The sequence below is a fragment of the Podarcis bocagei genome (assembly GCF_964188305.1).
Source record: "Podarcis bocagei genome assembly, chromosome: 2".
Classification (NCBI taxonomy): domain Eukaryota; kingdom Metazoa; phylum Chordata; class Lepidosauria; order Squamata; family Lacertidae; genus Podarcis; species Podarcis bocagei.
The window spans coordinates 23,300,361-23,326,946 of NC_138126.1; the positions used below are offsets into that span (position 1 = coordinate 23,300,361).

Genomic DNA, 26,586 nt, shown 5'->3' on the forward strand with positions numbered 1-26,586 from the left:
TGTGTATAGTTGGGTGAATATTTTTTTAATATAGTGGTTTATTATTATACAGATCCATACATGTGCTATACCGCTAGGAATGGGGAAATCTCTCTTCCCCACCAACCCCCACACTCCAGCCAGCTTTAAATTCACTTCTCCCCATTTCCATTAGACTTTGTAGCTTGTTTCTTTTTAAAGGCCAAGTGAAATTTCAGCAGCATTCTAATGCAAATTTCTCCCAATATCCATCTTTGTGTATAGAATTTTGCCTAATACAAACATTTCTACAAGGCAATTTCTGGTAATATAATACATTCTCACTAATATATGCATTAACTCTAGTTTATGCATGTATGCAAACAGTATTTAACCAGAGAAGCAAATTGCAAAATTCAGATGTAGTGTGAAGTCAAAGGATGGCTGTGCTTTTGGTTTCTGAAGAGTGCGGAATAGGTAGATTTGCCTTTATGTGCAAACAGAATGTAAATTCTCCCCATCCCTGCATCCTACGAGGCAATGAAAAGTCACAAAAATGGTAATGATGCCACTGAATGTACAATGCCAGGACACGAACGCACACATATTTATTTTTTTTTGGCAGTGTTTCATTAATGAATACATGTGAATGGGAAAGTTGGCTGGAGTGACAGACAAATCTAATTCCCATTTATTCTGTTTTGGAAAGAAGACTCGGTCATTTGGAACTCCCAAATCCGGGAGGAATTTTGGAAGAGTTCCTCAAAGCCCTACCAACCCTCTGTTTTAGGGGGAGAAAGAGAGTGAAGTACATGAGATTAATCCAGCCCTAATGCCCTCTTTTGAAACAGCCGATAGTTGGGATGTAAAGGTAAAGGGACCCCTGACCATTAGGTCCAGTCGTGGCTGACTCTGGGGTTGCGGCGCTCATCTCGCTTTATTGGCCGAGGGAGCCGGTGTACAGTCATGTGGCCGGCATGACTAAGCTGCTTCTGGCGAACCAGAGCAGCACACGGAAACGCCGTTTACCTTCCCGCCAGAGCAGTACCTATTTATCTACTTGCACTTTGACGTGCTTTCGAACTGCTAGGTTGGCAGGAGCAGGGACTGAGCAACGGGAGCTCAAACCGTCGCGGGGATTCGAACCGCCGACCTTCTGATCGGCAAGTCCTAGGCTCTGTGGTTTAACCCACAGCGCCACCCGCGTCCCATCTAGCAGCCTGTACAGGAGTATAAATGAAAGGTTGGACAAAAGAAGTAATGAATGAATGGCCAAAATGGGTCATATTTCAAAGCTTTATAATGCTTTTACAGATATGCAAAGCTCTGCATGCTGCCCAAGCTCAGCATGAGAACGGAATACACTGTTCATAAGCATTCCTGTATGTACATACATTTTCTGATTCAATTTGCTCTTCTATGATAGACTTTTTGTGTATAAGAAAGTGGATGTTATCATGAATGAACATTATGGAACATCACATTGCAAAAAATTGCATCCGACGGTCGTCCTTCTCCAAGTTGACCCATTGTAATTACTGGACATGATTAATTTAGGTGCGTTAATTTCAGTGGGTTTTCTCTGAGTAGGACTAAGTTGGATACCACCCAAATAAAGTATGGCCTCTGCAAAAGTTAAGAATTACATACCTGTGTTGGCTGGTGCTGTTGAGTAAGAGAGGAAAGGGTAGGCTTTAAAAAAGGAATTTAGTTGCAAATGCTCCTTTGAAACATTTTGTTGCTCCTGCTGAATTAATTAAATATTGTTCCTCGTTTCTCTTTGGCTGATCAAACTATGCGCTGTGATCCAATTAAAATGGGTTACGAGTCAACTCATCTTCTACTTCAAAAATGCTTTGCACTACATTATTCAGGGGGGGAAAGACCTGTCATTTTAAATTAATGAGATACGCTGAAAATATTTTTATATTCAAAAGCAGAGGGGGCGGATGTCAGGGCTACAGAGGTACTTATGCCTTTGCTTCCTTTTGACATACTTAAGTTTTTGAATTCTAAACCCTAAACAAAACCAATTCATACTCCCTGAAAAAGCAACATTTCCTAACTTACATTTACAGTGAAATGTTTGCTTAGCCCCACTGGCTCCCTGTTTCTAGAGGCAGGAAAAATACAGATGCCTTAAAATTTTGAAACATTCAAACCTGGACCTGTATTTCTTACCCGCCACATATACAATCTCTAATCTCTATGGAGGAATGTTCAGCCAACTCCATCTTCAGGGAATTTGGTTCCAAATCCAAGATTTTAATTGTTACCGAACTTTAATGCAGTTCAAAAGTGAAAACTTCCTACAACTCACATTCCAAAGTTGCTGTAACTTTACCAATCACAGTCTGAAAATGCTGTCATTTTCCTGGACTGTATTTGATAATATTTTGTTTTATTTATTTATTTAGCTATTGAATTTATATACCGCCCCACACCCGGGGGTCTCAGGGCGGTTCACAGAATAAAATCCAGATATAAAACCACAAAATACCTGTCAGGGGTTCAGGGACAGAGGCACAGGTAAGGGGGGAGACGGAGAGCGATGGGGAAGAATCCCAGGACAGTGAGGAAGAGGATGACAATGACTTGAGGTCTTCCATGAGTCTCTCAAGTGAATCGGAGGATTCCCAGAAGGGGGCGCCCCTGGTCAAGCCAAGGGGGGTCACAGGGGGGACTTGTCAGGAGCAGGGAAGCAGCAGGGAAACCCCAAGTGGGAGTGGGAGATCGGGGCCGGCTTCCCAGCAGGAACGGAGTGAAGAGGGTGGAGTTCCCAGTGTGACACACGGAGCAGAGCAGGAAAGAGACAGGGGAAGGAGATCGGGGCAGGACGTCCTGCCGGAAGGGGCGGAGAGTAGTACAGGGAGTAGTGTAACTGTCAAGAGGAAGGTCAGGGGTAGCGAACGTGCGCCAAGTTCAAATGTGGAGGCGCGCGGAAATGCAGAGAGCCCGGAGGAGGAGCCTGGCCCCAAAGCACGAAGGAGGGGGGAGCAGGCATCTGAGGAATCCGCGTCAGGTGAAAGCAGGAGGGAAGGAACCCAGGGGGACAGAAAGACCCTGCGGAAAAGAAAGGACAGGAAGAGGTGGGCTAGCACAAGCCTCTTAAACTGGTGTAGAGGCGGGACCGATTCAGAGGGGACTTCAAACGTCTAGGCTAAGAGACGCGGGGCTGCACGCCTCGGTTGTGGAACCAATAATGAACTGCAATAAACATCCTTGTATATAAGAAGAGCTTGGCGTTGGTCTTTTGTGAGCTGAGACCTGAGGCAGCCCCTGACAATACCTAATAAAAATAAAAACAACACACACCCCCCCAAACACACACACACAAAAAACAAATTTTAAAAGGGCATAGGATGTAAATCAGATCAACCAAATGCCTGGTTAAAAAGGAACGTGTTTGCTTGGCACCTAAAGGTGTGTAGTGAAGGCGCCAGGCGAACTTCCCTGGGGAGAGTATTCCACAGATGGGGAGCCACTGCAGAGAAGGCCCCGTTCTCCTGTTGCCACCCTCTGGACCTCTCGAGGAGGAGGCACACAAAGAAGGGCCTCAGAAGGTGATCTCAGGGTCCAGGTAGGTTCATATGGAAAGAGGCAGTCCCTGAGGTATTGCGGTCCTGAGCCATTTAAGGCTTTATGGGTCAAAACCAGCACTTTGAATTGGGCCCAGAAACTAATTGGTAGCCAGTGCAGTCAGACCAGGATCAGTGTAATATGCTCAAACTGTCTTGCTCCAGTGAGCAACCTGGCTACTAAATTCTGCACTAGCTGAAGTTTCTGATGCATCTTCAGAGACAGCCCTACATATAACGCATTGCAGTAATCTAACCTTGAGTGTAGCGGCAGCAAGACGCATACACGTACAGTCAATTAAAAGTTGGTTTTATTCTAGAAAAAAACATGCCACTTGTCCGGGGCGCTCTGCCCCCGTGACTTATGGCTACCCTGATGATGACTCAACTAAATCCTCAGCGTTGTTCCTCTTCCTCCAGAAACAACGCATGAAAATGAATCTCTTCCGTCACTTCTGTGATGTCAATTTCCCCTTTTCTTGTACCCCTCCTCTTCTGCGTTCTTGCACACTGAGAGGTTTGCAAACTGGTTCGGACAAGCTATGGTCTGCTAAGTCCTGTGTGTCTCTGGACTGTGAACTCCCCCCTGTCCTTTCCTCTGATCTTCACGTGACAAACCTCCCTTCATCCCCTGGGCTGCCGTCCAAGTCTGGCAGCTGCTGCTGTTCGCTTGATGGCTCCAGCCTGACATTGAGGTTACCAGAGCATAGACAACAGTAGTTAGGCTATCCTGTCCAGATAGGGGCATAATATTGAGGATGGCGGTGTTCCTACCCATCTACTGAACAACAAAACAGCAGAAGAGTCATATGTTCCATGCTCAGGTGTTGGGCAGTGTGAGAATAGGTGTCAAGGTCTGGTTCACGGGCGATCAAAGTCCCAGCAGGGGATGTCAGGACCGGAGGCAAGATGGCGGGGTGGGAGAAGGAAAAGGGGTCCAAAAGCCAGGAGTCAGGAAGCCAAGAGTCTGAGGGTCAGAGAGCTGGGAGTCAAGAAGCCAAGGGTCCAAGGGGCAGGAAGCAAGAAGCCAAACGCAGCAAGGCAGGAAGCGTGTTGCTGTGCCAAAGAGCCGGAGGGAAATGCTGACTTTATATCCCTTCCCAGCTCTTACCACCAGGTGCTGTGAGTTACCAATCAGCCTCACCTGTGAGGCTACGCCTTGCCTCTTCAGAACAAACTTAGGAAGGCCCCAGTCCTGCAAAGTCCTATTGGTCACAGGGCCTGGCTCCTTCACGCACAATAGGACTCTCCACCACCCCAAGGACTGCATTCAACTGGGCATGGTCAAAGTGGGGATGGCCATAGCTGGCATTCCACAAACACACTACACACCCTACAAACTCACAGCACACTTGCAATCCATGCATGCATATATACATTTATGGGCATATCCAACACACACCACACTGACTGACTGCCACCAGTAACTCGGCTTTTCTTTTCTAAGACATTTCAACTTTTTTCAAGCCTAGTTGCCTGAGACTCAACAAAGTTGGAGGTCTTATCCCCCTCTTCTTCCAGGTTTGTTTTTTCCCTTCTGGTCATCTCCTGGCATGACATGGTTTATTACCAAACATGGAGGGGCAGCTACTTAACGAAGCTATGGATAAGTTTCCACTCCATGATCCATGGACCCCAAAGATCCCAAGAACCCCGATGGATCACACCAAAGCCCCATCTCATCCACCACCCTGTTTTCAGTGGCCACCCCAATGCATCTTGGAATCCCACAAGCAGGACGTAAGGAGTTGCGTGAGCCATAGGCATGTTTCTCAGATGCTGTTTAATTATCACATTTTTACTGCTTTACGTAATAAAATATCTGCACAGTTTACATAAAAGCAACAAAGATACAACAGTAAAATTTCCTAAGAATATGATAAAGATGCCACGCCACTGTGCATCTCAGCTAAAACAAAGCAATTACAGTGGTACCTCTGGTTGTGAACAGGATCCGTTCCGGAGGCCCGTTAGCAACATGAAAAGAGCACAACCTGAAGCCCCATATCTGCGCAGGTGCACGGCGTGATTTGACGCTTCTGCACATGCGCAAAGCACAATTTAGTGCTTCTGCGCATGCGTGAGCGGCGAAACCCGGAAGTAACCCTTTCTGGTACTTCCTGGTCGCAGCAGGACATAACCTGAAAGAACATAACATGAAGCAAACATAACATGAGGTATGACTGTACACAGAAAGTGAATTCTAAAAATGTACACGCAGCTGCAAAAAAAAGCAAGCTCCACCCCCACCCTGCTTTTTAGAAACTGTTCTGCAAGTTGTTAGAAGGGCTGATGTGTAGAACTGCTGGGCAGCGAAAAACTTATTCAGAGCCATTTTGCTTCTCCTATCAGCCATTTAATTGAAGTCTTGGGACTGTTTTCCCTACAGAATGAGAGACTTTCTCCCTTGGATGATGAAAGCAGTGCCTGGTGTTTTTAACCAACAAAAGCTGTCTAGAACTGAGCAATATCTCCACAACAGAGATTAAGCACCAAAGTGCCATCAAATAACAAAGACCGTCTCTGTTTTCGGGAGATATTGAAATGTGGGATCTGTTACGATATAGAAGCAATGCGGCCGTGAGCTGCAGCTAGCTTGGAAGCAAAACATAATGGCAATGTTGGGACTGTTCCGTGGGAAACAGAGGGACAGTCTATTCACAGTGCAAAGCACCGGAATTAGCTCAGAGTGTAATATGAGCTGTACAGGAAGTACAGAAGGAGGAGTTTGTCTCTCGGCTGTTGGAGTTTGAAGAGAGCAGACATGTTTTTCTGTAACGCTGCAAAGACAGAAATAAAGGCATGTAAATACATTTCTGTCTATCTCTTTCCCCTACCTGGGGGGGCAGGGAAGAGTGGTGTGTTCTTCTCATGCTGAGAAGGATCGCCGATTGCGACCTAGCCTGTATCCTGCCGGGAAATGCAGACAGGGAGGTCAACCGGAGATCAAGCCGGGTGCCTGGAGAGTGACCAGTTTCTCCTGATAAAGGCTTGATTCCCAACAGGATCCTCCCATTGCCACCTTAAGGATTCACAATGATACAGGTACAAATTTTACACCTGTAATCCAGCAGTAAAAATAAAACAGATGATTTGAGGTGGTTGTTTTATGTTCTGTGCTAATGAAATGAGTTGTGCAAACATTTTCTCATTTGTTTATCGAGGAATGTATAGCCTACGTTTCTTTTATATAAACTAGTATTGTCCCTCCAGATAGTGACAGATTGTACTTCCCACCATCCCTGGCCTTTCGCTAGGAAACTGGAGGGTCACAGGTCCTTCACCCCTGAGGTAAGTCAAGGTAGGATGCCATTTAATAGTCCTCTTCACACTTAAAATTTGTGTGTATGTATGTGTGTAATAGAGAATGGGGGAGGGAAGCAGGATCCTATATTTTTATTATTATTCTGTGCTTTTTACATTGTAATTTCATGTTGTGAACTGCCCTCAGATCCACGGGTATAGGGCGGTATACAAATTTAATAAATAATCATCATAATAATGTGCAAATAACTTTCACACCTGCATTTGCAGGGCTCGCCTCTCACTGTTGGGAACCTCGCTACATCCGTAAGATGTGAAAAGGGCTTCTGCTGTTATGGCTGTAATAATTGCACCTGTCAGGGGGGCTACTTGATTCACTGACTATTAACTGGGACAATAGATTGCATTTCTTCTGAATCATATTGGCTTGAATTAAATAACACCACACGCTGGGCTCCTTTGTTTAGAATGGAGTGACCAGTACCAATTTTCTAGAAAAAGAGGTGCCAGAACTCACCACGAATGCTTCCCTTATTCTCTTAGAATGGCAATGGTGCCCACCTGGGAGGTGCCAGAATGGAGTTCCAGTGAGTTCCAGCTGGAAAAAAACGGCCCTGGAAATGACAGGCATTTACTTAATTCATAATTCCACTCAATGAGCTACCGTATTTTTTGCTATATAAGACTCACTTTTTCTCTCCTAAAAAGTAAAGAGAAATGTGTGCCCGTCTTATGGAGCGAATGCAGGCTGCACAGCTATCCCAGAAGCCAGAACAGCAAGAGGGATTGCTGCTTTCACTGCGCAGCGATCCCTCTTGCTGTTCTGGCTTCTGAGATTCAGAATATTTTTTTTCTTGTTTCCCTCCTCCAAAAACTAGGTGCGTCTTGTGATCTGGTGCGTCTTATAGAGCGAAAAATACGGTAGTTCATGTGCAACGCTAAGCCAAACCATGGGTCAGCGAAAGCGCGAGGCCTCCCAGAGATGAGATTGCAACTGCTTTGCTCCTTCCCCACTCCTCCTCCTGCTATGCTGCTGTGAGCTAAGTCACGGTTTGGTTTAGCATGCCATTCAGACCAAAGAGAGCACAGTCTGTAGCCAAGGTTTGTTAACTGGGTTTACAGCATGAGTCTGGGTTGGGATGCTAAGCCAAACCATGGCTTAGTTCAAAGCAGCACTGCAGCAGTAGGACTGGAGGAGGAGTAAGGCGGCTGCAATCTCCTCTCTGGAACTCCCATTGAAGACTTTACTACCACATTTCTTCTCTTAGAAAAAGAAAGAATGACTTCAGTGAAAATAGTAATAATAAAATGGCAGCACACAAGGACTACCTTCCCTATCATTGTCTCTCCTTGTCTCTTCAGATTCAAGCAAGCCAACTCAAGAGGTCCTGGAAAAGAACAACGCCACATCTTGGTCAGAATTCATCCTTATGGGTTTTTTGAGCCAATCAAAATCACCCAGTGTCATCATGACTCTGTTTGTCATGATGTTCATCATGGTCCTCTCTGAAAACAGCCTCCTCCTCTACCTGATCCACGTGGACTCTGGCCTCCATTCCCCAATGTATTTTTTCCTTGGTCAGTTGTCTGTCATGGATATTTCTCAAACTCTCACCATCGGCCCTAAAATGCTTGTGGACTTTTTAAGGGAGAAGAACACCATTTCACTGACTGGGTGCTCAGCCCAGATATTTTTCGTACTGCTCATGGGCAACGCAGAATGCCTAATCCTTGCAGCAATGTCCTACGACAGGTACGTGGCAATCTGCAAGCCCCTGCAATATCCGGTCCTCATGAGAAGAACTGTCTGTCTCATCCTGACCGCGGTGGTTTGGTTTTGTGCCTTTGGTGCCTTGGGACCCAGCATGTACGTGCGGCTACTGCACTACTGTGGCTCCAATGTAATCCATCACATCTTTTGTGACCTCCCGTCGATGCAGAAGTTGTCCTGTTCTGATACATCTCACTTGGAAAAGACACTGGTTTTTACTGGCTTTCTTCTGCTGATCCTCCCTTCGGCCATCATTCTGACCTCCTATGTGTGCATTCTTGCTACGGTCTTGAGGGTGCACTCTTCTGAAAGGAGCCACAAGGCTCTCAGCACGTGCCTGTCTCACTTGACCGTGGTGGGGCTCTTTTATGGGGCAGCCATGTTCAAATACTTGAGACCCAGGTCCTACCAAATGCCATACCACGACGATATGGTTTCTGTGTTTTGCCTCATCGTCACTCCCATGATGAACCCTCTCATCTACAGCCTGAGGAATCGGGATGTGCTGGCGGCACTGAGGAAAACGTTCCGGAGAAACGTGTCTTGAATAACCTCCCAGGAAATGTCATCAGGAAGTCTTGCTGCCCCATTAAGATTAATGGATTCATTATGTTCCGAATCTTCATGGTCGTATGCCTACTTTATCAGATGCTTCTTTGTCATTGTTTCATGTTAATAGTTCCCTGCCCCAGTGCAGATGTTAATACAATCATCTCAGTGATTATCCCTACTGTAAAAGGTTTGCCCATTTTAGCAAACTTTGAAAGTGTTATGATCACTGATGGTCTTTCTTGCATTTCATTTTCATTCAAATCCCACTTTCCAGTTTTCTCCTACATACAGTGGTACCTCAGGTTAAGTACTTAATTTGTTCCGGAGGTCCGTACTTAACCTGAAACTGTTCTTAACCTGAAGCACCACTTTAGCTAATGGGGCCTCCCGCTGCTGCCGTGCCGCCGGAGCCTGATTTATGTTCTCATCCTGAAGCAAAGTTCTTAACCTGAAGCACTATTTCTGGGTTAGCGGAGTCTGTAACCTGAAGCGTATGTAACCCGAGGTACCTCTGTATTACGTACTGTTTCACTTCATGCATCTGACAAAGCGAGCTCAAGTCCAAGGAAGCTTTGTCAATCTTTATGGCACCACAGCACCCTTTGACTGTTTTTGCAGTGAGAAGCTAACACAGAGACTCCTCTGGAATTTTTTTCAGTGCACTTTAATGTATGCTCTGCTTGTTGCACTAACTGAAAAATGAATAATAGTCACAATGCACAAGTTCTCAGCAGTTGCTGCACACAAATATAGAACACCCTTCACCTGTACTATGTCCTTATGTTTCTGAAGAAGAGCCTTTGATTTATTTCATATATGTCCATTACTAACAGTGCAATCCTAGACACATCTACTCAAAATGCAATTTTGAATCGATTTGGGGGGAAGGAGAGGAAGGAAAGCTGTGATGTGCTATGTCCTTTCTCTGGCTTCCACTAGTGGGACCAGTTAGTTCAACATGGCCCTGGTGGTATGCACTGGCCACAAGATTAAACTTGTTTCAATATTTTAATGTTGTATTTTAATATTGTTTTTAAGTTGTATTCATTCAACTTGTTTTTATTATTGCTTGTTAGATACCTTGGCTGGGAAGGGTGGGGTATAAATAAAAATTATTATTATTATTATTATTATTATTATTATTATTATTATTATTATTATTATTAATCTGTAGCTTTGGAAAGCAGACTGACCTGTTTTGGAGCCTCTCTGTGTCTGTCAAATTTGACTCATTATTTGGGACTGGAATTAGAGTTGCTAAAAAACAAAGTTGTGTCCCCGTCTTCCCCATTCACTAAAATTATGAATTTACAAACAGCTACAACTTGTTTCTAATTTTGCAGAAATGGATGAAATTTGCAGGCAAAGGAGCAAATCCAGAGTGGTTTAATGCTGAACAATTTTAGGCAGATCAAAGGTTTTTAGTGCTGGGGACCTTTAAAGTTGTTTCATCTTATAAAGAAAAGGTATCCTTTATTTTATGCCAGAATTTTCTGTCTGCTACAGTGGCTTTCCCCCCAAGAGAGATTTACCATTTTGGGGTAGGTACAATAGGAGTAGGGGCAGGGGCAATGAAAGGGCCGGGGGAATAGCATTGATCCCTAGTAAAGTCTGGGCTGGGGAAAAGGTCAACACACACACACACACACACACACACACACACACACACACACACACACACGTATGGCTTCTCATGCTGTTGTGGTACAACTTTAGTCTGATCAAATATACAGTATTTTACTGAGCATTATATTATTCTTGAAAGCTGTACCCTTCCTTTCTTTTTTTGTGGACAAGAACTCAAAGTTGTCAGGAGCTGCATAAATAACAATAAAATATTTGTTTAAAGTTTTGATTTTATTTAAGACCGTTGTAAATGTACTCTGTGTGTTTTTAGAGAGGTATGAGGATAGTTGTGATGAAAAAAACTGAATAATGATGGAAATAAGTACAATGGAAACTCACCCAATCTAATTCCTTATGACAGACCATAAAACCATAACAAAAAACATACCGTATTTTTCGCTCTATAAGACGCACCAGACCACAAGACGCATCTAGTTTTTGGAGGAGGAAAACAAGAAAAAAAATATTCTGAATCTCAGAAGCCAGAACAGCAAGAGGGATCGCTGCGCAGTGAAAGCAGCAATCCCTCTTGCTGTTCTGGCTTCTGGGATAGCTGCGCAGCCTGAATTCGCTCCATAAGACACACACACATTTCCCCTTACTTTTTAGGAGGGGAAAAGTGAGTCTTATAGAGCAAAAAATACGGTAATAAGAGCCTGTTGGATCAAGCCAATGGCCCATCTAGTCTAGCATATGCCATTTGAAATATGATTCAGGGGGGGGGATGCTCTGCAAAATTCAAAGACATGTGAATTTTGACAGATAGGTGTGCTTTGGTTCACATATTGTTTCGGAAAGTCTGAATTAGGTAGTTTAAAATGCAAACAAAATCAAATTCCTCCTCTATCCCTACTCTCGGTTAAATGTGCATGGATTATAGCTCAAATGCTGTGTTTATACCTTTCTTTTGCGAACATTCACATTTATTAGGCAATTAAAGATGTTTTCCTTTTGCCATTCACCTTGTGCAGGAGAAGAAGGTATGTGATGCCAAGGGAATACAAGACTAGTGTTTGCAGAAGTTCTTAAGTCTTGATCTCTTCCTCTCTAAAAATAGCAGCTAGTTACTAACATGTCTACCCAGAAGTAAATTTGATTGAATTTAAAAGTAAGTGGTAGTATAGCAAGCCTAGCTTTATATCGTCTACAAAAGTAGAATGTATGAATGAGTTTCCTTCTTTAAAAAAAATGCCAATTAATTTTTATTGATTGTCAAAAAATTTAATAAATAAACAACAAATTAATTCAAATTTAAAAGTTGGTTTCCCATCCCCCTTCCAGATGTTTCTTTTCTCTCCTTCCTTTGCTGCTCACAATATAATACCTTTTTCTAATTTCTATTCATTTCCCATCTTTCTGAATTTTCACCAGCTGGGCATGTTTCAATTCCAGCTTAGACTTTTGCTTAACTACAGCATGTCCCCAGTTATTCAAATTATTCTTCCTTTATCTATCCATATAAATTATTCTTCCTTTATCTATCCATATAAATTGTGAACGAGCTTTTCCTTTCAGTTTTGTAAAACTGAGCCGACTGTGAAATGTGGCACAGGCAAGCAGCCTCCTGTTCATGTCTGCAAACTACTTGCTCACCTACCTCTTGCTCTGCCACTCCAGAAGGGATGACCACTCGAACTATAACAGAGATGAGGAGGAGGAGGAGGAGAAGCTGTCACTGCCTGCTTGCTCATTGGCAACACACACACACACACACACACACACACACACACACACACACACACCTTAAAGAAAACATTGAAGGTACTTGCAGATATTGAAAGCAATTTTAGGATGCAATAGGAATAAGAATAAGAATAAGAATTTATTATTTGTACCCCGCCCATCTGGCTGGGTTTCCCCAGCCGCTCCCCAGCTTCCAACAAATATTAAAAATACATTAAAGTGTCACACATTAAAAACTTCCCTGAACAGGGCTGCCTACAGATGTCTTCTAAATGTCAGGTAGTTGTTTGTCTCTTTGACATCTGATGGGAGGGCGTAGTATAGGGCGGGTGCCACTGCTGAGAAGGCCCTCTGCCTGGTACCCTGTAGCCTCACGTCTTGCAGTGAGGGAACCACCAGAAGGCCCTCAGTGCAGGACCTCTGTGTCTGGGCAGAACGATGGGGGTGGAGACGCTCCTTCAGGTATACAGGACCGAGGCCCTTTAGGGCTTTAAAGGTCAGCACCAACACTTTGAATTGTGCTCGGAAACGTACTGGGAGCCAATGTACACAAAGACTGCATGATCCTTTTTGTAACGAAACCAAATTCTTTTCCTTTTAAATAATTTGGAACCTTTTCTTCTTCTTTACCTTTACTGCCAGTGCATGGAAACTTGTTTACTAAACCAGCCTCACGTCCCAGAAGACAGAGGGTCTAAGAGGCAGCTCTGAATACAGCTCTTTTTATTAAACTGTTCCTCATTCTCAGTGGCTGCTGTTTGACCCAGGAACATTACAAACTTATGCGAAATGGTGTTTCGGCTCTAGAAATTACTTATGAGGGGCACGCTTCAGAAAGAGTTTCCTTAGGGCTGTTAGAACATCCCTGTTGCGCAGGCTGTATATCAAAGGATTCAGCATTGGTGGGATGATGGTAGTGCACATTGAGTAGATCATGGCCCTTTGTGCAGAGTAGGAGGATACTGGGACGGTGTATGTCAGTGCAGCTGCCCCATAGAAGAGTCCCACCACACACAGGTGGGACACGCAAGTCCCTAAGGCCTTGTGTCTTCCTTTGACTGAGCGCATGCCCAGCACTTGCACAAGGATGGTGATGTAAGAGGCAACGATGACTGAGATAGGGAGGAGAAGTATGACCACATCATCAAAATACACCAGTTTTTCAAAGGCAGAGGTGTCGGCACAGGACAACTTCAGTAAAGCTGGGAAATCACAAACATAATGCTCAATCACATTTGACCCACAGTAAGGCAGAGACTGGACAAAGATCGCAATGGGCATGATGGAAAGCGTTGACAAAGACCAGATCCCAGCCGTCAACATGAGGCAGGTTGTTCTCCTCATGAGGATGGGGTACTGCAAGGGCCTGCAGATGGCCACGTACCTGTCGTAAGACATGGCGGCCAGGACCAGGCATTCTGCACCTCCCCCGGTCAACGTGAGGAAAATCTGTGCCACACAACCGCCGAGCGAGATGGTGTTTCTGTGGGCTAAAAAGTTCGCAGACATTTTAGGGACAATAACGAGGATTTGGCCCAGATCTATGCAGGCCAGTTGGCTGAGGAAAAAATACATTGGGGCGTGAAGGGAGGAGTCTCTTTGGATTAGGATCAGGAGGAGACCATTTCCCAGCAAAGCAACAAAAACCATGAGAAGAATTGCACCAAAGAAGACGTTGGGTGTCCTCAGATGCACGAGGCCCACAAGAAGAAACTCTGTCCATGATGTGGCATTCTCATTTCCCATGATCCCTTTGACCTGAAGACAGAAGGGCAACATTTGTGAAGAAGGAAATAGCTGCATCCAACAAACAAAACAGAAAACCTTCAAGCTTTGGCCAATGCTTTAGGTACATGGCTATTAAAAGAAAAGCTCGAGGAAGTCCATACAATGTTAATTTGACTATGAATGTTCTGTAACAACAACAAAAGAGCATTGGTGCTGTTGGAATTCCACAGGTACCAAGACAGGAGATGTGATTCAGGCAGTGTCTATTGACCCAGAGTCCTCCTATGGGTGCAGCTCTGAGGCATATGTCCAAGAAGCTCTGGTCTGGACTCAAAGCCAGTGGCGGGATTGGTAGAGTGGAAAGTAGGGAGACGGAGGGTAGCAGAACCAGAGACAATGATAGGCAGAACCAACTCGTTCTCATTCTGTCCCCATCTCCCTCGTCTCTGGTGAATTTCACAAGGACAACACAGAGCCAGAAGAAGAAGAAGAAGAAGAAGAAGAAGAAGAAGAAGAAGAAGAAGAAGAAGAAGAGGAGTTTGGATTTGATATCCCGCCTTTCACTCCCCTTCAGGAGTCTCCAAGCGGCTAACATTCTCCTTTCCCTTTCTTCCCCACAACAAACACTCTGTGAGGTGAGTGGGGCTGAGAGACTTCAAAGAAGTGTGACTGGCCCAAGGTCACCCAGCAGCTGCATGTGGAGGAGCGGAGACGCGAACCCGGTTCCCCAGATTACGAGACTACCGCTCTTAACCACTACACCACACTGGCAGGATGTTGCCACTGGCCTGGAAGAAGTAGCAAAACTGGCAGGTTGGATCTGACTGAGGACTGACTGAGGTTGGCAGAGCAGCCCTCATGAACCAGCCTCCACACAACATATGCATGAAGCTATTGTGCGTACAAGTTCTGTGTGGTACCTTTTAGGCTCCACTCCCATCTGGGGACCATCCCCAAGGAATTTAGTGGGGCTTACTTCTGAGTAATGTGTGGCTATTGTGACATTACCTGTCACACTACAAACTGTGACAGGAGGGACTGCTTCTAAGCCAAGGTTAGACATGGCGCTGTGGGTTAAACCACAGAGCCTAGGGCTTGCTGATCAGAAGGTCGGTGGTTCAAATCCCCACGACGGAGTGAGCTCCCGTTGCTCGGTCCCTGCTCCTGCCCACCTAGCAGTTCGAAAGCACATCAAAGTAGATAAATAAGTACCACTCCAGCGGGAAGGTAAATGGCGTTTCCGTGCGCTGCTCTGGTTCGCCAGAAGCGGCTTAGTCATGCTGGCCACATGACCCGGAAGCTGTACGCTGGCTCTCTCAGCCAATAAAGCAAGATGAGCACCGCAACCCCAGAGTCGGCCACGACTGGACCTAATGGTCAGGGGTCCCTTCACCTTTACCTTACTTCTGAGTAATGTGTGGCTATTGTGACATTACCTGTCACACTACAAACTGTGACAGGAGGGACTGCTTCTAAGCCATGGTTAGACACTTTTCGGTTTAGTTAGGCACTAAGTACTTATACAACAGCAGTGTTTTTGTGACCACGCCTTTGACCACACCCATGTGACCTCCTCGGTTCCACCTTCTTAACTTCCAGTAACAATAGTTCCCTGGGAGACATTCAAAATGTAGTTTTTAAATAAATAAAATATTATATTTTTCCTACATGGTGGGATGAAATGATGTCTTCATTTAGGAAAAGCATCCTAAATATGCTTTAAATATCTGTGAGTGTCTTCAGTGTTTCCTTTAAAGTGTGTGTTTTGTGTGTCTTGAATGCTGCTTGTACTGCTCTCTTTCTCTAGCTCTAGCTACTTCTTCAGTCCTCATGGTCCCCTTCCAACTCTACAGTTCTGTGGTTCTATTCATACCCTATGATTCAAGGGGAAAGAATACATGGAATCTCACAATCCCATTAAGAGTGCCCTTCATTCCAGTTCTTTCATGGGCCAGCCATCCCTCCTCCTCCCAAACCCATGCAAAAGCACTTTCCTTGGCACAATCCAGAAAACTAATCCATGCTCACCCAAGGATGGGTCCATGCTCACCCAAGGATCAACCAACACAACCACTCTGCATGTGGACCGGCTGTTGTAGCTTATTGAGCAGGTGCAATTTAGGCATGTCAAAGGTCTCCAGTTCTGCTGTGGCACATTTTTAGTGTGGCAAGATGTCAGGAAGCATGTCTGCAAGGACCTTTCCAAAGTTGGAAAGCAGAATAGCCTGGGCTGCACTTGTTTTGACTAGTGTTGACTTTTTCTGCCTTAAGCTGAACTGCCCAGTGCACCTGGTGACTGAACTATCCTCCCTTATTTGCCATGAGCACAAGTTTTCTCTACATATGATGTGGGATTTCACAGGTTGTGCACATGGTGGGTGGTTCAGATGAACTGCTCACTGTGTGCAACATGCTACATGGGGTGGGATGAGAAGTGGGAAATGACCATGCTCAAAGCCACCCAACATGTGGCAAGTAGCAGTAATAGGACCGTTTTCTGGCTGGGAGGTGGATTCCAACTTCAGCCACCCCAGCCCCTCTTTACTGCACCTGCTGTTGTGCCTGGGACTAGAAAACTGCTACCTGTTGAGGTGCCAGAAGGTGAACCCAGCCAGCCTCACCCTGGAAACCAGTTGTTTCTGGACACCCTTGTGTTTGTGGTGGGAGCACATATTCAAGCCATGAATGTGTAATGTGTTGTTTGTGGTGCACCTTTGCTGTTGCTGTTTTGTATTCTTATAACTGCGAGGTTTAAAGACTGTCTCAAGGCAAATCTCAAAAAAATTAGTATAAACACCGACAACTGGGAAACACTGGCCTGCAAGTGCTCCAATTGGAGAGCAGCCTTTACCAAAGGTGTCATGGGCTTTGAAGACACTCAAACTCAGGACGCAAGGAAGAAATGTGCTAAGAGGAAGGCACGCTTGGCAAACCCTCACCATGATCAACTCCTGCCCAGAAACCAATGTACCCACTGTGGAAGGAAGTGTGGAACCAGAATTGGCCTCCACAGTCACTTACGGACTCATTGTTAAAACTGTGTTTATGGAAGACAATCTTACTCGGCTACAAGAGATCGCAAAAGAAGAAGGTTCTTATTGACTGATTGTATTGCACTTTGGTTTAGCATTTTCCCCCGTTTTGTATTTGTCTGTTCACTGCCTTGGGGGCCTTGGCCAAAGAGTGGTATAGATATAAACATGAAGGACCCATCTGGTCCATTGGAGAATGGCTGTGGGTTTTTCCAGTCTGTGGCTAGATCTCATGCTTCAAGGCTGAATCTTGTTGAGCATCACTTATTTTGGATCTAGTTGCTATTAGGCATGGTGCTGATTCTACTTTATTTCTCATTCACTGCCACCCCAGGACCTAGGCAGCCATTTTTTTTCTAGTGTTGGGAAATGCTTATAAAATCTGTACTATCAAGAGCCATCGCTCAATAAAAGCCTCACCAAAGCAAAAACAAAACCACTTACCTTCATGTGCACATTTCTGGATATATAGAAGAGACAGGAGCTCACCCCATCACGCAGATTTGAACTGCCGACCTTCTGATCAGCAAGCACAAGAGGCTCAGCGGTTTAGACCACAGCACCATCACTTTATCAGAGCTTCTGCCAACCTAGCGGTTCAAAAGCACACCAGTGCAAGTAGATAAATAGGTACCACTGTGGCAGGAAGGTAAACAGCATTTCCATGCTCTCTGGCACTCGTCATGGTGTTCTGTTGTGCCAGAAGCAGTTTAGTCATGCTGGCCACATGATCTGGAAAGCTGTATGCAGACAAACACCGGCTCACTCAGCCTGAAAGCGAGATGAGTGCCTCACCCCACAGTCACCTTTGACTGGGGTCCTTTACCTTTTTACCTTTTACCTTACCATATAGAAAAGACTTTGGAGGACATTTTGGATGGAGGAGGCAACAACAGCTCTAAATAAAATCCATGAAAAAGCTATACTAATTAATAGAAATACCTTGTAACATCAGGTATCCTGATTTACTGAAATGAGGATGCTCTTCAAAATAGCAGCATCTCAGTCCTGGAAGCCCTAAGTTGTGTCATCTTAGTTTAGTTTGGTTTGGTTTGTTTTCACCCATGATGATTTCAGCCTTTGGTCTCAGGGGCTAGGGCTGGAGAGTTCTTCAGAACGCACCAGTTTTAGTTCTCCTGGCAGCATGGTGAAAATCACCTGAGGAAGAACTAAAGAGCAATATTTGCATTCCTCAGGCACTTCAAAGTTTAAAATATCTAGTAAAGTATTCTTGGTGACTTTTGACCTTTGGGAAATTGGCCCCAAGTCCTTAATTAAGAAGTTGTTGATGGAAACATTGCTCTAAGGAATTCTGTAAGCTATGTGATTGCAGCTCTACCCATTGGTGTTTATGTAGAATCCTCTACATTTACCTTTTCGTTTCCAGATCATGAACCTGAAGTGGTATTTGTGCATTTGCTGTGTTACCCGGGGTACCCTCCATTTTCAGCCATCCTCAAACTGACCTGTCCTTTTGAACCTATTGATTTGGTTGCCTCACCTCAAGAAGGATATTGTAGAGTTGGAAAAGTTTCAGAAAGGGCAACCGAAGTGATCAAGGGGCTGGAGCAACTCCCTGGTGAGGAAATGTTGCAGAATTTGAGACTTTCTAGTTTAGAGAAAAGTCAAGTAGGAGATGACATGATGAAAATTTATAAAATTATTAGGCATGACGTTAAAGATATACACATATTTTTTACATATGTCCTGACTCCACACAAAAGATTCCATTCCTCTAAAGTGTGTATGTTGGGCTATCCAGGTTTGTTGGACTTCATCACCCATCATCCCTGACCCAGCTGGCTGAAGCTGATGGGAGTTGGAGTCTAGCAACATCTGGAAGGCTACAGGTTCCCCACATCCAATGTGGAAAATAGTTAATGTTCTTACCAATCCACTCATATTCCAAAAACCATGCAAATTGCCCAAAGAATTGGAGGGGGTTGGGATTATAGGGACAGAACTACCCAAACTGTATAGAAATTTATTCATGTATACAACTATAGTGGCAAGAATGTTATTTGCCCAAAAATGGAAAGAAGAAGAAGTACCAGTGAAAGAAGAATGGATACAAAAACTTATGGAATACGCAGAAATGGCGAAATTTACCAGAAAAATAAGAAATCAAAATAACAAACTTTTAATAAAAGAATGGAAATGGTTTATTGAATATTTTCAAACAAACTGTAAACAGATAAGAACATTGGCAGGACTATTGTAATAACCTGCAGTTTTATACGTTTAAAGTAGATGAGTAAATGATTAAGTTAATTTGGAATATGCAGAAGAAGAAGAAAATAAATTTAAGGAACTGCAGAAAGAGAGGGAAGGAAGTCAAGTTTTCGAAGTATTTAAGTGATTGTAAAATTATTGAAATGTATAAAACTGAAAATCATAAATAATTTTTTTATTTATGCAAATATGCAAATTGTATTTTGAGGCTCTTGTCTTAACTTGTCTGCAGGAAAGCTGGTGTATATTCCCACTTATTGTGCTCGATTAAATTTAGTCTTCCTTTATCTTAGATAAATCTAAGAACAAGATCTTTACATGGCCCTTAGTGTCCAGTTCATAGAACATAACACAATACCCATATTTAAGATTACCCCGATCCACAACTCTTCAAGGTTGGCTGTTGCTTCTGGAAACTGCTTTTCTGCTCTTCTGCTTGGGTCCTCCTCGTGGGATTTCCATAGATATCAGGTTGGCCACTGTGAGAACATGGCATTAGGCCAGTGTTTCCCAAACGTTTTTGGGCAACGGCACACCTGTTTACCGGAAAAAAATCTCGCGGCACACCACCATTAAAGCCCCGCCCCCGTGACGTCATTCGGGGAGCCGGCGGCCCGGGCCTGAGCTGGAAGGAGAGGCGGTGCTTTTCGGCACAAGGCAATCGGCCTGGAATTGTTTCCCGCGCGCTGCGAAAGGGAACAGCTGCGGTCGCGCGAACCCTCCGGCGCTGGGAGGGGAAAGGGCGGAGTCGCAGAGCACCAGCTGGCCGAGCGGTTGCGCGCAGCGTTGCGCTTTTGGAGAGCGTGCGGCTGCTGCTAGGGGATCCGGGGACGTGAGCAGGCCTGGCCCGACCCGGGTTGAAGGAGGACAAGCCGGCAGCGCGCCAAGTGAGTTCGGTTGCGCGCGACGGCCCCCGCTCCCCCCACCCCCGCCGGATCCTCGCCGCCGCCGCCTCTCGCCCGCCTCCCTCCCACGGCACACCAGCCGATGTCTCACGGCACAGTAGTGTGCCGCGGAACACCGGTTGGGAAACACTGCATTAGGCTATATGAGCCATTGGCCTGACCCAACAGGCTCTTCTTATGGTCTTTGTTGTGGTTTTATGCTCTCTATTTACTGCTGAATCAGAGCAAGCATCCATTGGGCTTTATCCGCATTGACTTTTGCTCTGATGTAGCACTAAAGGGTGAGTTTCTGGAGGGAAGTGCCAGGGCAAAGGAGAAACCGCTGCGACCCATGCCTAGAAAGGATGGTGTTTCCATGTGTAGTGTTTGCCCTTTCTTTTGGAAATGTCTGTACAGGGGGAGAGAAAGAGTTAATAGGTAGACTAATAGAAAAGCCAAAGGCGGAGCCTACCTGTTTTTAAAAGGGCTTAGCCAGAGGTTTAGACAGTTGGGAAGGAGCAGTGGGAAGGAGCGGTTGGGAAAGCAGTTGGCAGACAGTTGGAAATAGAGAGACAGTTAGTACAATTGGTTCTTGTGTGAGGGGAGGTAGAAGAGTTAGAGACAGGATAAAATAAGACTAGGAGGGTAAAAGGGTAACAGCGTTTCGAATGCAATTAAAGTTTATTTTGTGTTTGCAATAAACTGCAATCTTCATGGTTAACTTGAGAACTGACCGAGACTAAGTGATTTACCGCGGAGGACCTGGTTGGTGGCAGCGGATTAGTGGTGTACGGGTCAATAGTCCGTGAGCCGACCGGGGGCTCCGTACGAATGCCACACCATTAAATATGGTCTCAGCTTCCTAAACACTTTTCAGGCAGTGTGTGAAAAGTTCCCCTGCAGATAGGACAATGACACGATATAGAACTTATCTGGAGTACTGCCATTAAAACTTGAAAGGGTAATGATAATACTACGACTTTCTTTCTAGATAGCTGGGGTGTGGGGTTGCATTAGGAACAATCATCATGGAAATATATACCCATAAATGCTAATAAAGTTTTAGTCCCTGTATTTACAGCAAGTCATCTACGATTATGATTGCTGTGTTTTTAATTGTGTTTACTGATAGAAAACATAGGTGCATAGCTAATTATTCTTATTGTTTTGCAATTTCCAATGTAGCCTTATGAGGCTTTGCCCTCGGGTGGGAAAAAGTATGGCACCAGGGAGAGGGAAATGGGAGTCAACAGACACTCAAGGAATAGTTTCGGAGAAAAAGCTTTATTTCTACCATCCATGAACTGGTAGAAGGAGCAAGTGTGATAACTCACAAACAAGCACGGGTTCACAGTCATTTGCACAGAGCTTATATTCCCCTTCCAGTTCCCTCCCCTTTCTCCTCCTCTTCAGGAGTCCTGCCCCATGTTGGGTTTCCTGAGCATGAACAGAAAGCTCTTGTCTTGGGACTCTTTTTGGACTCTTGGCACCCTTCCCGGGAAAGGGGGGTGAGAAGCCTTGCGTTCAGCATGTTCAAGATGTTACAACCGAATGAGATAAGATTCAGTTCCCAGGCCTGCTTATGCATGGCACTGACAAGAGTCTATTCATTAGCCTTTTTGAAGCTCCCTTGTACTGATAAAAGTAACATTTTGCCTATGCACAGCATCTTGTGAGAAAAGCAGAGGAAAGCTTTAGCTGTGGATTTTTAGAAGAGAGAAACGGAATTTTGGACAGTTTTGAGGCCTGGGGTGATTATTGATGCCTGGGGTGATTTCACAGAAAGGATTTGGGTATCCTGTCCCTTCACCAAAACTCCAAATATCAACATGATCCAGAAGGGCTCTTCCAATATTTTTACGGAAGTACCTTCAGTTTCCTGAACAGTTTCCCTAATGCTGCTAGTACATCCCGATTTCTCAGGCTGTATATAAAAGGATTCACAGTCGAGGTGACAATTGTGCACAATGCAGCAAAAATCTGGTTCCTCTCTGCTGAGTAGGAGGAGGCTGGCCTTAGGTGCCGCAAGATGGCCGACCCATAGAAGATGGCTACCACACACAAGTGTGACGAACAGGTGCCCAGTGCTTTGTGGCTTCTTTCCGCTGCACGCTTAGCCCTCAGAATCTGCAGAAGGATGGATACGTAGGAGGCCACAATGACGGAGAAGGGGAACAGAAGCAATAAATGGCTACCAATTAATAACGACACTGTTTCAAAGATGGATGTATCCGAACAGGACAACTTTATCAGGACGTGGAACTCACAGAAAAAATGGTTTATCACGTTTGATCCACAGTATGAAAGAGTTAGTAAATAAATCGCTTTCATCAATGCATAATGGAAAGATGAAATCCACACACTGGCTGACATGACTAAGCATAATTTTCTTCTCATGAGAACTGCATATTGCAGAGGGCGGCAAATGGCCACATACCTGTCATATGACATGACAGCCAACAGGAGGGACTCTGCTCCTCCTATGTTCAGAACAAGGAAAATCTGGGCCACACATCCAACAAGAGAAATTGTTTTGGACTCTGTTACAAAAGCCATTACTGTTCTGGGAACAATGACGAGGACTTGGCACATATCCATGAAGGACAACTGACTGAGGAAAAAATACATTGGAGTCTGAAGACTTGAGTCCACCTGGATCACAGCCAGGAGGAGACTATTTCCTAGCAAAGCAACCATGGACATCAATAGGAAGACAGCAAACGAAATAGTTGATAGCTTTGTTTGGCTTAGAATGCCCAGGAGAACAAACTCTGTCTGTGATGTTCCATTTCCATGTCCCATTTCTCGTTTCATCTGACCTCCTGAGATCTGAAAATGCAAGGAGACAATTGGAAGAGAAACAAAGCCACAAAATGCTAGACGTTTCTACACATTCTTTTCTTTTATCGAATGGCTAATTCACCGAGCATCAACAAATGGACAGCTTCTCCACACACACACACCCAATAAAACCCCAACTGAATTATTATTTTTTAAACATAATTGAATGAAATTTATGTAGGAAATATCTTTGCTAATTGCGGTCACCTTTATAGAAAAAGTATATACTCAAAGAAGGCCCACTTAAGGGCCATTGATTTCAGAGGATTTTAGCCAATGAGGTTGTACCTGAAAGAGTGTCTTCACCCCCATCGTTCTGCCTGGACGCTGAGGTCCAGCGCCGAGGGCCTTCTGGTGGTTCCCTCATTGCGAGAAGCAAAGCTACAGGGAACCAGGCAGAGGGCCTTCTTGGTAGTGGCGCCCGCCCTGTGGAACGCCCTCCCATCAGATGTCAAAGAAATAAACAACTACCTGACATTCAGAAGACATCTTAAGGCAGCCCTGTTCAGGGAAGTTTTTAATGTATGACATATTAGTGTATTTTTGGTCTTTGTGGAAGCTGCCCAGAGTGGCTGGGGAAACCCAGCCAGATGGGCGGAGTACAAATAATAATAAATTATTATTATTATTATTATTATTATTATTATTATTATTATTATTATTATTATTATTATTATTATTATTGTGCAAGGAGTTCCACCTGTGCAACAGATTTCTTCTCCCTCTCCCCTCATTGTGTTCTGTTCTGGGTTCCCTACCCGACCTTCTGGAATAGATTTGGGAGGGCATGCAGAGAGGAAGTCTTGTGCTGGCAAAAGTCTGGAATAAGAATGCCATTTCAAGGAGATATTACCCAAGTCAGATTTCGTTGAACCAATATACAAACTGAGTTACCTTTCAAAATGCAAACTTCTCCAAATTTGGGGCTATTGTTCCTCAGCCAACCAAGACGCACACAAAAATGTGTATATTATGGGAAGCTGACCCACTCGCCACAATTATTGGCAGGTGGTGTTGCTCCTTTGCCTTGCAACTGGCACCCCCTGCTCACTTGTCAGAAGCAGCCAATGAGCAAGCAGGCAGTGACAGCTTCTCCCCCTCCTCACCTCTGTTGTAGTTTGGGTAGTCATTCCTTCTGGGGTGGCAGAGCAAGAGGAAAGCGAGCAAGCAGTTTGCAGATACGACCAGGAGGCGTCAATAGCCCCTTCTGCTGGGATGAGGGGCCTTGGCCCAGCCCAGCCAACCTTCAACACCAGCTTTGCCTTGACCAAAACCATCAGGAGGCTGCTTGCTTGTTCCACATTTCACAGTCAGCTCAGTTTTATCTCCTGGTACGAAACTCAAAGGAAAAGCTCCTTCACGATTTATATGGGTAGATAAAGGAAGAATACTTGAACAACTGGTGACCTGCTATAGTTAAACAAAGTCTAAGCTGGACTTAAAACAGGCACAGATAGTGAAAATTCAGAAAGATGGGGAATGAATAGAAATTAGGGGAAAGTATGTTATTGTGGGAGGCAGGTGGCGCTGGGGGTTAAACCACAGAGCCTAGGGCTTGCCGATCAGAAGGTTGGCAGTTCGAATCCCCGTGACGGGGTGAGCTCCCATTGCTCAGTCCCTGCTCCTGCCAACCTAGCAGTTCGAAAGCACATCAAACGTGCAAGTAGATAAATAGGTACCGCTCCAGCAGGAAGGTAAACGGCGTTTCCGTGCGCTGCTCTGGTTCGCCAGAAGCAGCTTAGTCATGCTGGCCACATGACCTGGAAGCTGTACGCCGGCTCCCTCAGCCAATAAAGCGAGATGAGCGCCGCAACCCCAGAGTCGGCTACGACTGGAAATCACGATCAGGGGTCCCTTTACCTTTACCTTTACCTATGTTATTGTGAGCAGCAAAGGAAGGAGAGAAAAGAAACACCAGGAAGAGGTTGGGAAGCAAACATTTGAATTTATTTTAAATTTGAATTAATTTGCTTTTAATTTGTTGTTTTTATAAAAATCAACAAAAAATAATTGACAAATTTTAAAAAAGGAAAAGCTCATTCATACATTCTTCTTTTGAAGAAGATATAAAGCTAGGCTTGCTATCCTAACACTTAACTTTAAATTCCATCAAACTTACTCCTGGGTAGACATGTTAGTAACTAGCTGCTATTTTTAGAGAGAAAAAGATCTTGAACGTCTGCAAACAGTAGTCTTGTATTCCCTTGGCATCACATAATTCCTTCTCCTGCACAAGGTGAATGGCAGAAGGAAAGCATCTTTAATTGCCTAATAAATGTGAATGTTCGCAAAACAAAGGTATAAACACAGCATTTGAGCTATAATCCCATGCACATTTACCCCAGAGTAGGGATAGAGGAGGAATTAGATTTTGTTTGCATTTTAAACTACCTAATGCAGACTTTCTGAAACAATATGTGAACCAAAGCACACCTATCTGTCAAAATTCACGTCTTTGAATTTTGCAGAGCATCTTCCCCCCCCCCCAACACCTGAATCATATCTCAAATGGCATATTTTAAAGGGAAATTGCCTTAAAATGCATATTGGTTTAAATAGTATAGAAAAAGCATTATATTAGGGGAAATTGTTTGCATAAATGTGTGTATTAGTCAAAACCAGTGCTTTTTTCTGGGGGTACGCATACCCCTAAACATTTTGTGAATTTAAGTTTGGCCTCATTGAGGGGCAGTATTTCAATAGGAGTAGGAAAATGAAATTACCCCTAAACCGTTTTTTGGGAGGGGGTGCAAAAATCTGGAGAAATTTGTGCTATAATGCTGGTGAATTTTCAGGAGGAGGTACTGTAACAAATTGCTACATAAATGTGGAGAACTGAATTTAAAACTGGGAAAACGAGAAACTTTGAGATCCAAAAGCAACAGATTTGCCCTTTCCTACCTGGGAGTAAGCTCCATTGAACCTAGTGGGGCCCACCTCTGAGCACATATGTCTAGGACTTCACTGTCATCACTGCCCAACTCATTCTTGCTTCCAGGTTCTCAAAACGCTGATGCATGAATGAAAGGGTTTACATCAAGTAAATAAGATTCTGATATGCATTGGAATATCCCAATAATTGTCAATGAATGGAAATAATACACCGAATGTTGCATTTGTAACATCACAAAAGGTTTATTATCCCAATAATGTTGACAGAATAAATGCAAGATGAAAATAATTCCAAGGAAGGTTTAGGGAAGAAACCCATTTAGAGGAAACAGAAGTAAACACTTGTCTAAGTCAGGGGACAGCAAACTTTTTCAGCAGGGAGCCGGTCCACTGTCCCTCAGACCTTGTGGGGGGCCGGACTATATTTTGAAGAGAGAAAAAATGAACAAATTCCTATGCCCCACAAATAACCCAGCGATGCATTTGAAAGAAAAGCACACATTCTACTCATGTGAAAACACCAGGCAGGCCCCACAAATAACCCA

General features: G+C 44.4%; 4 protein-coding genes across 4 annotated transcripts in view; 1 reads left to right on the forward strand and 3 right to left on the reverse strand.

Moving 5' to 3' along the window:
• The window catches only part of LOC308581040 (olfactory receptor 2D3-like), a 113,081-nt gene extending 90,923 nt beyond the window's left edge, over positions 1–22,158 (reverse strand). The window contains exons 1-4 of the mRNA XM_081183482.1: positions 20,781–22,158; positions 19,812–19,903; positions 18,694–18,768; positions 17,637–17,782 (exon numbers count right to left, since the gene is read on the reverse strand). The gene's annotated coding sequence lies outside the window, so the exon portion shown is untranslated. The remainder of the gene's footprint in view (positions 1–17,636; positions 17,783–18,693; positions 18,769–19,811; positions 19,904–20,780) is intronic.
• LOC308581470 (olfactory receptor 2T27-like) overlaps positions 1–26,586 on the reverse strand; it is a gene marked incomplete at its 3' end in the record, with an annotated part of 241,324 nt that overhangs the window by 95,356 nt on the left and 119,382 nt on the right. The window contains exons 2-3 of the mRNA XM_081183880.1: positions 24,256–25,009; positions 22,746–23,137 (exon numbers count right to left, since the gene is read on the reverse strand). Of these exons, the coding sequence (XP_081040006.1) occupies positions 22,746–23,137; positions 24,256–24,426 (563 nt within the window). The 5' untranslated portion in view covers positions 24,427–25,009. The remainder of the gene's footprint in view (positions 1–22,745; positions 23,138–24,255; positions 25,010–26,586) is intronic.
• On the forward strand, positions 7,069–9,118 carry LOC308579691 (olfactory receptor 2AG2-like; the record flags this gene model as incomplete). The annotated part of the gene is made up of 1 exon (XM_081180627.1): positions 7,069–9,118. The coding sequence occupies exon 1, from the start codon at positions 8,231–8,233 to the stop codon at positions 9,116–9,118; it is 888 nt and encodes a 295-aa protein (XP_081036753.1). The 5' UTR covers positions 7,069–8,230.
• On the reverse strand, positions 12,744–17,609 carry LOC308581012 (olfactory receptor 2Z1-like). The gene is made up of 2 exons (XM_081183437.1): positions 15,829–17,609; positions 12,744–14,190 (listed from the first exon to the last, which is right to left on the reverse strand). Exons 1-2 carry the CDS (start codon positions 15,865–15,867, stop codon positions 13,243–13,245), a joined length of 987 nt encoding a protein of 328 aa, XP_081039563.1. The 5' UTR covers positions 15,868–17,609; the 3' UTR covers positions 12,744–13,242.

What these genes read in the sequence shown, in the direction of transcription:
- LOC308581012 (XM_081183437.1), bottom strand. Translation starts at nt 15,867, where the DNA reads ATGCTTTTCCTAAATGAAGACATCATTTCATCCCACCAT. An exon ending in ACATCATTTCATCCCACCAT is followed by an intron (nt 14,191 to 15,828) that starts GTAGGAAAAATA and finishes TTCTGTCTTCAG; the next exon opens with GTCAAAGGGATCATGGGAAA.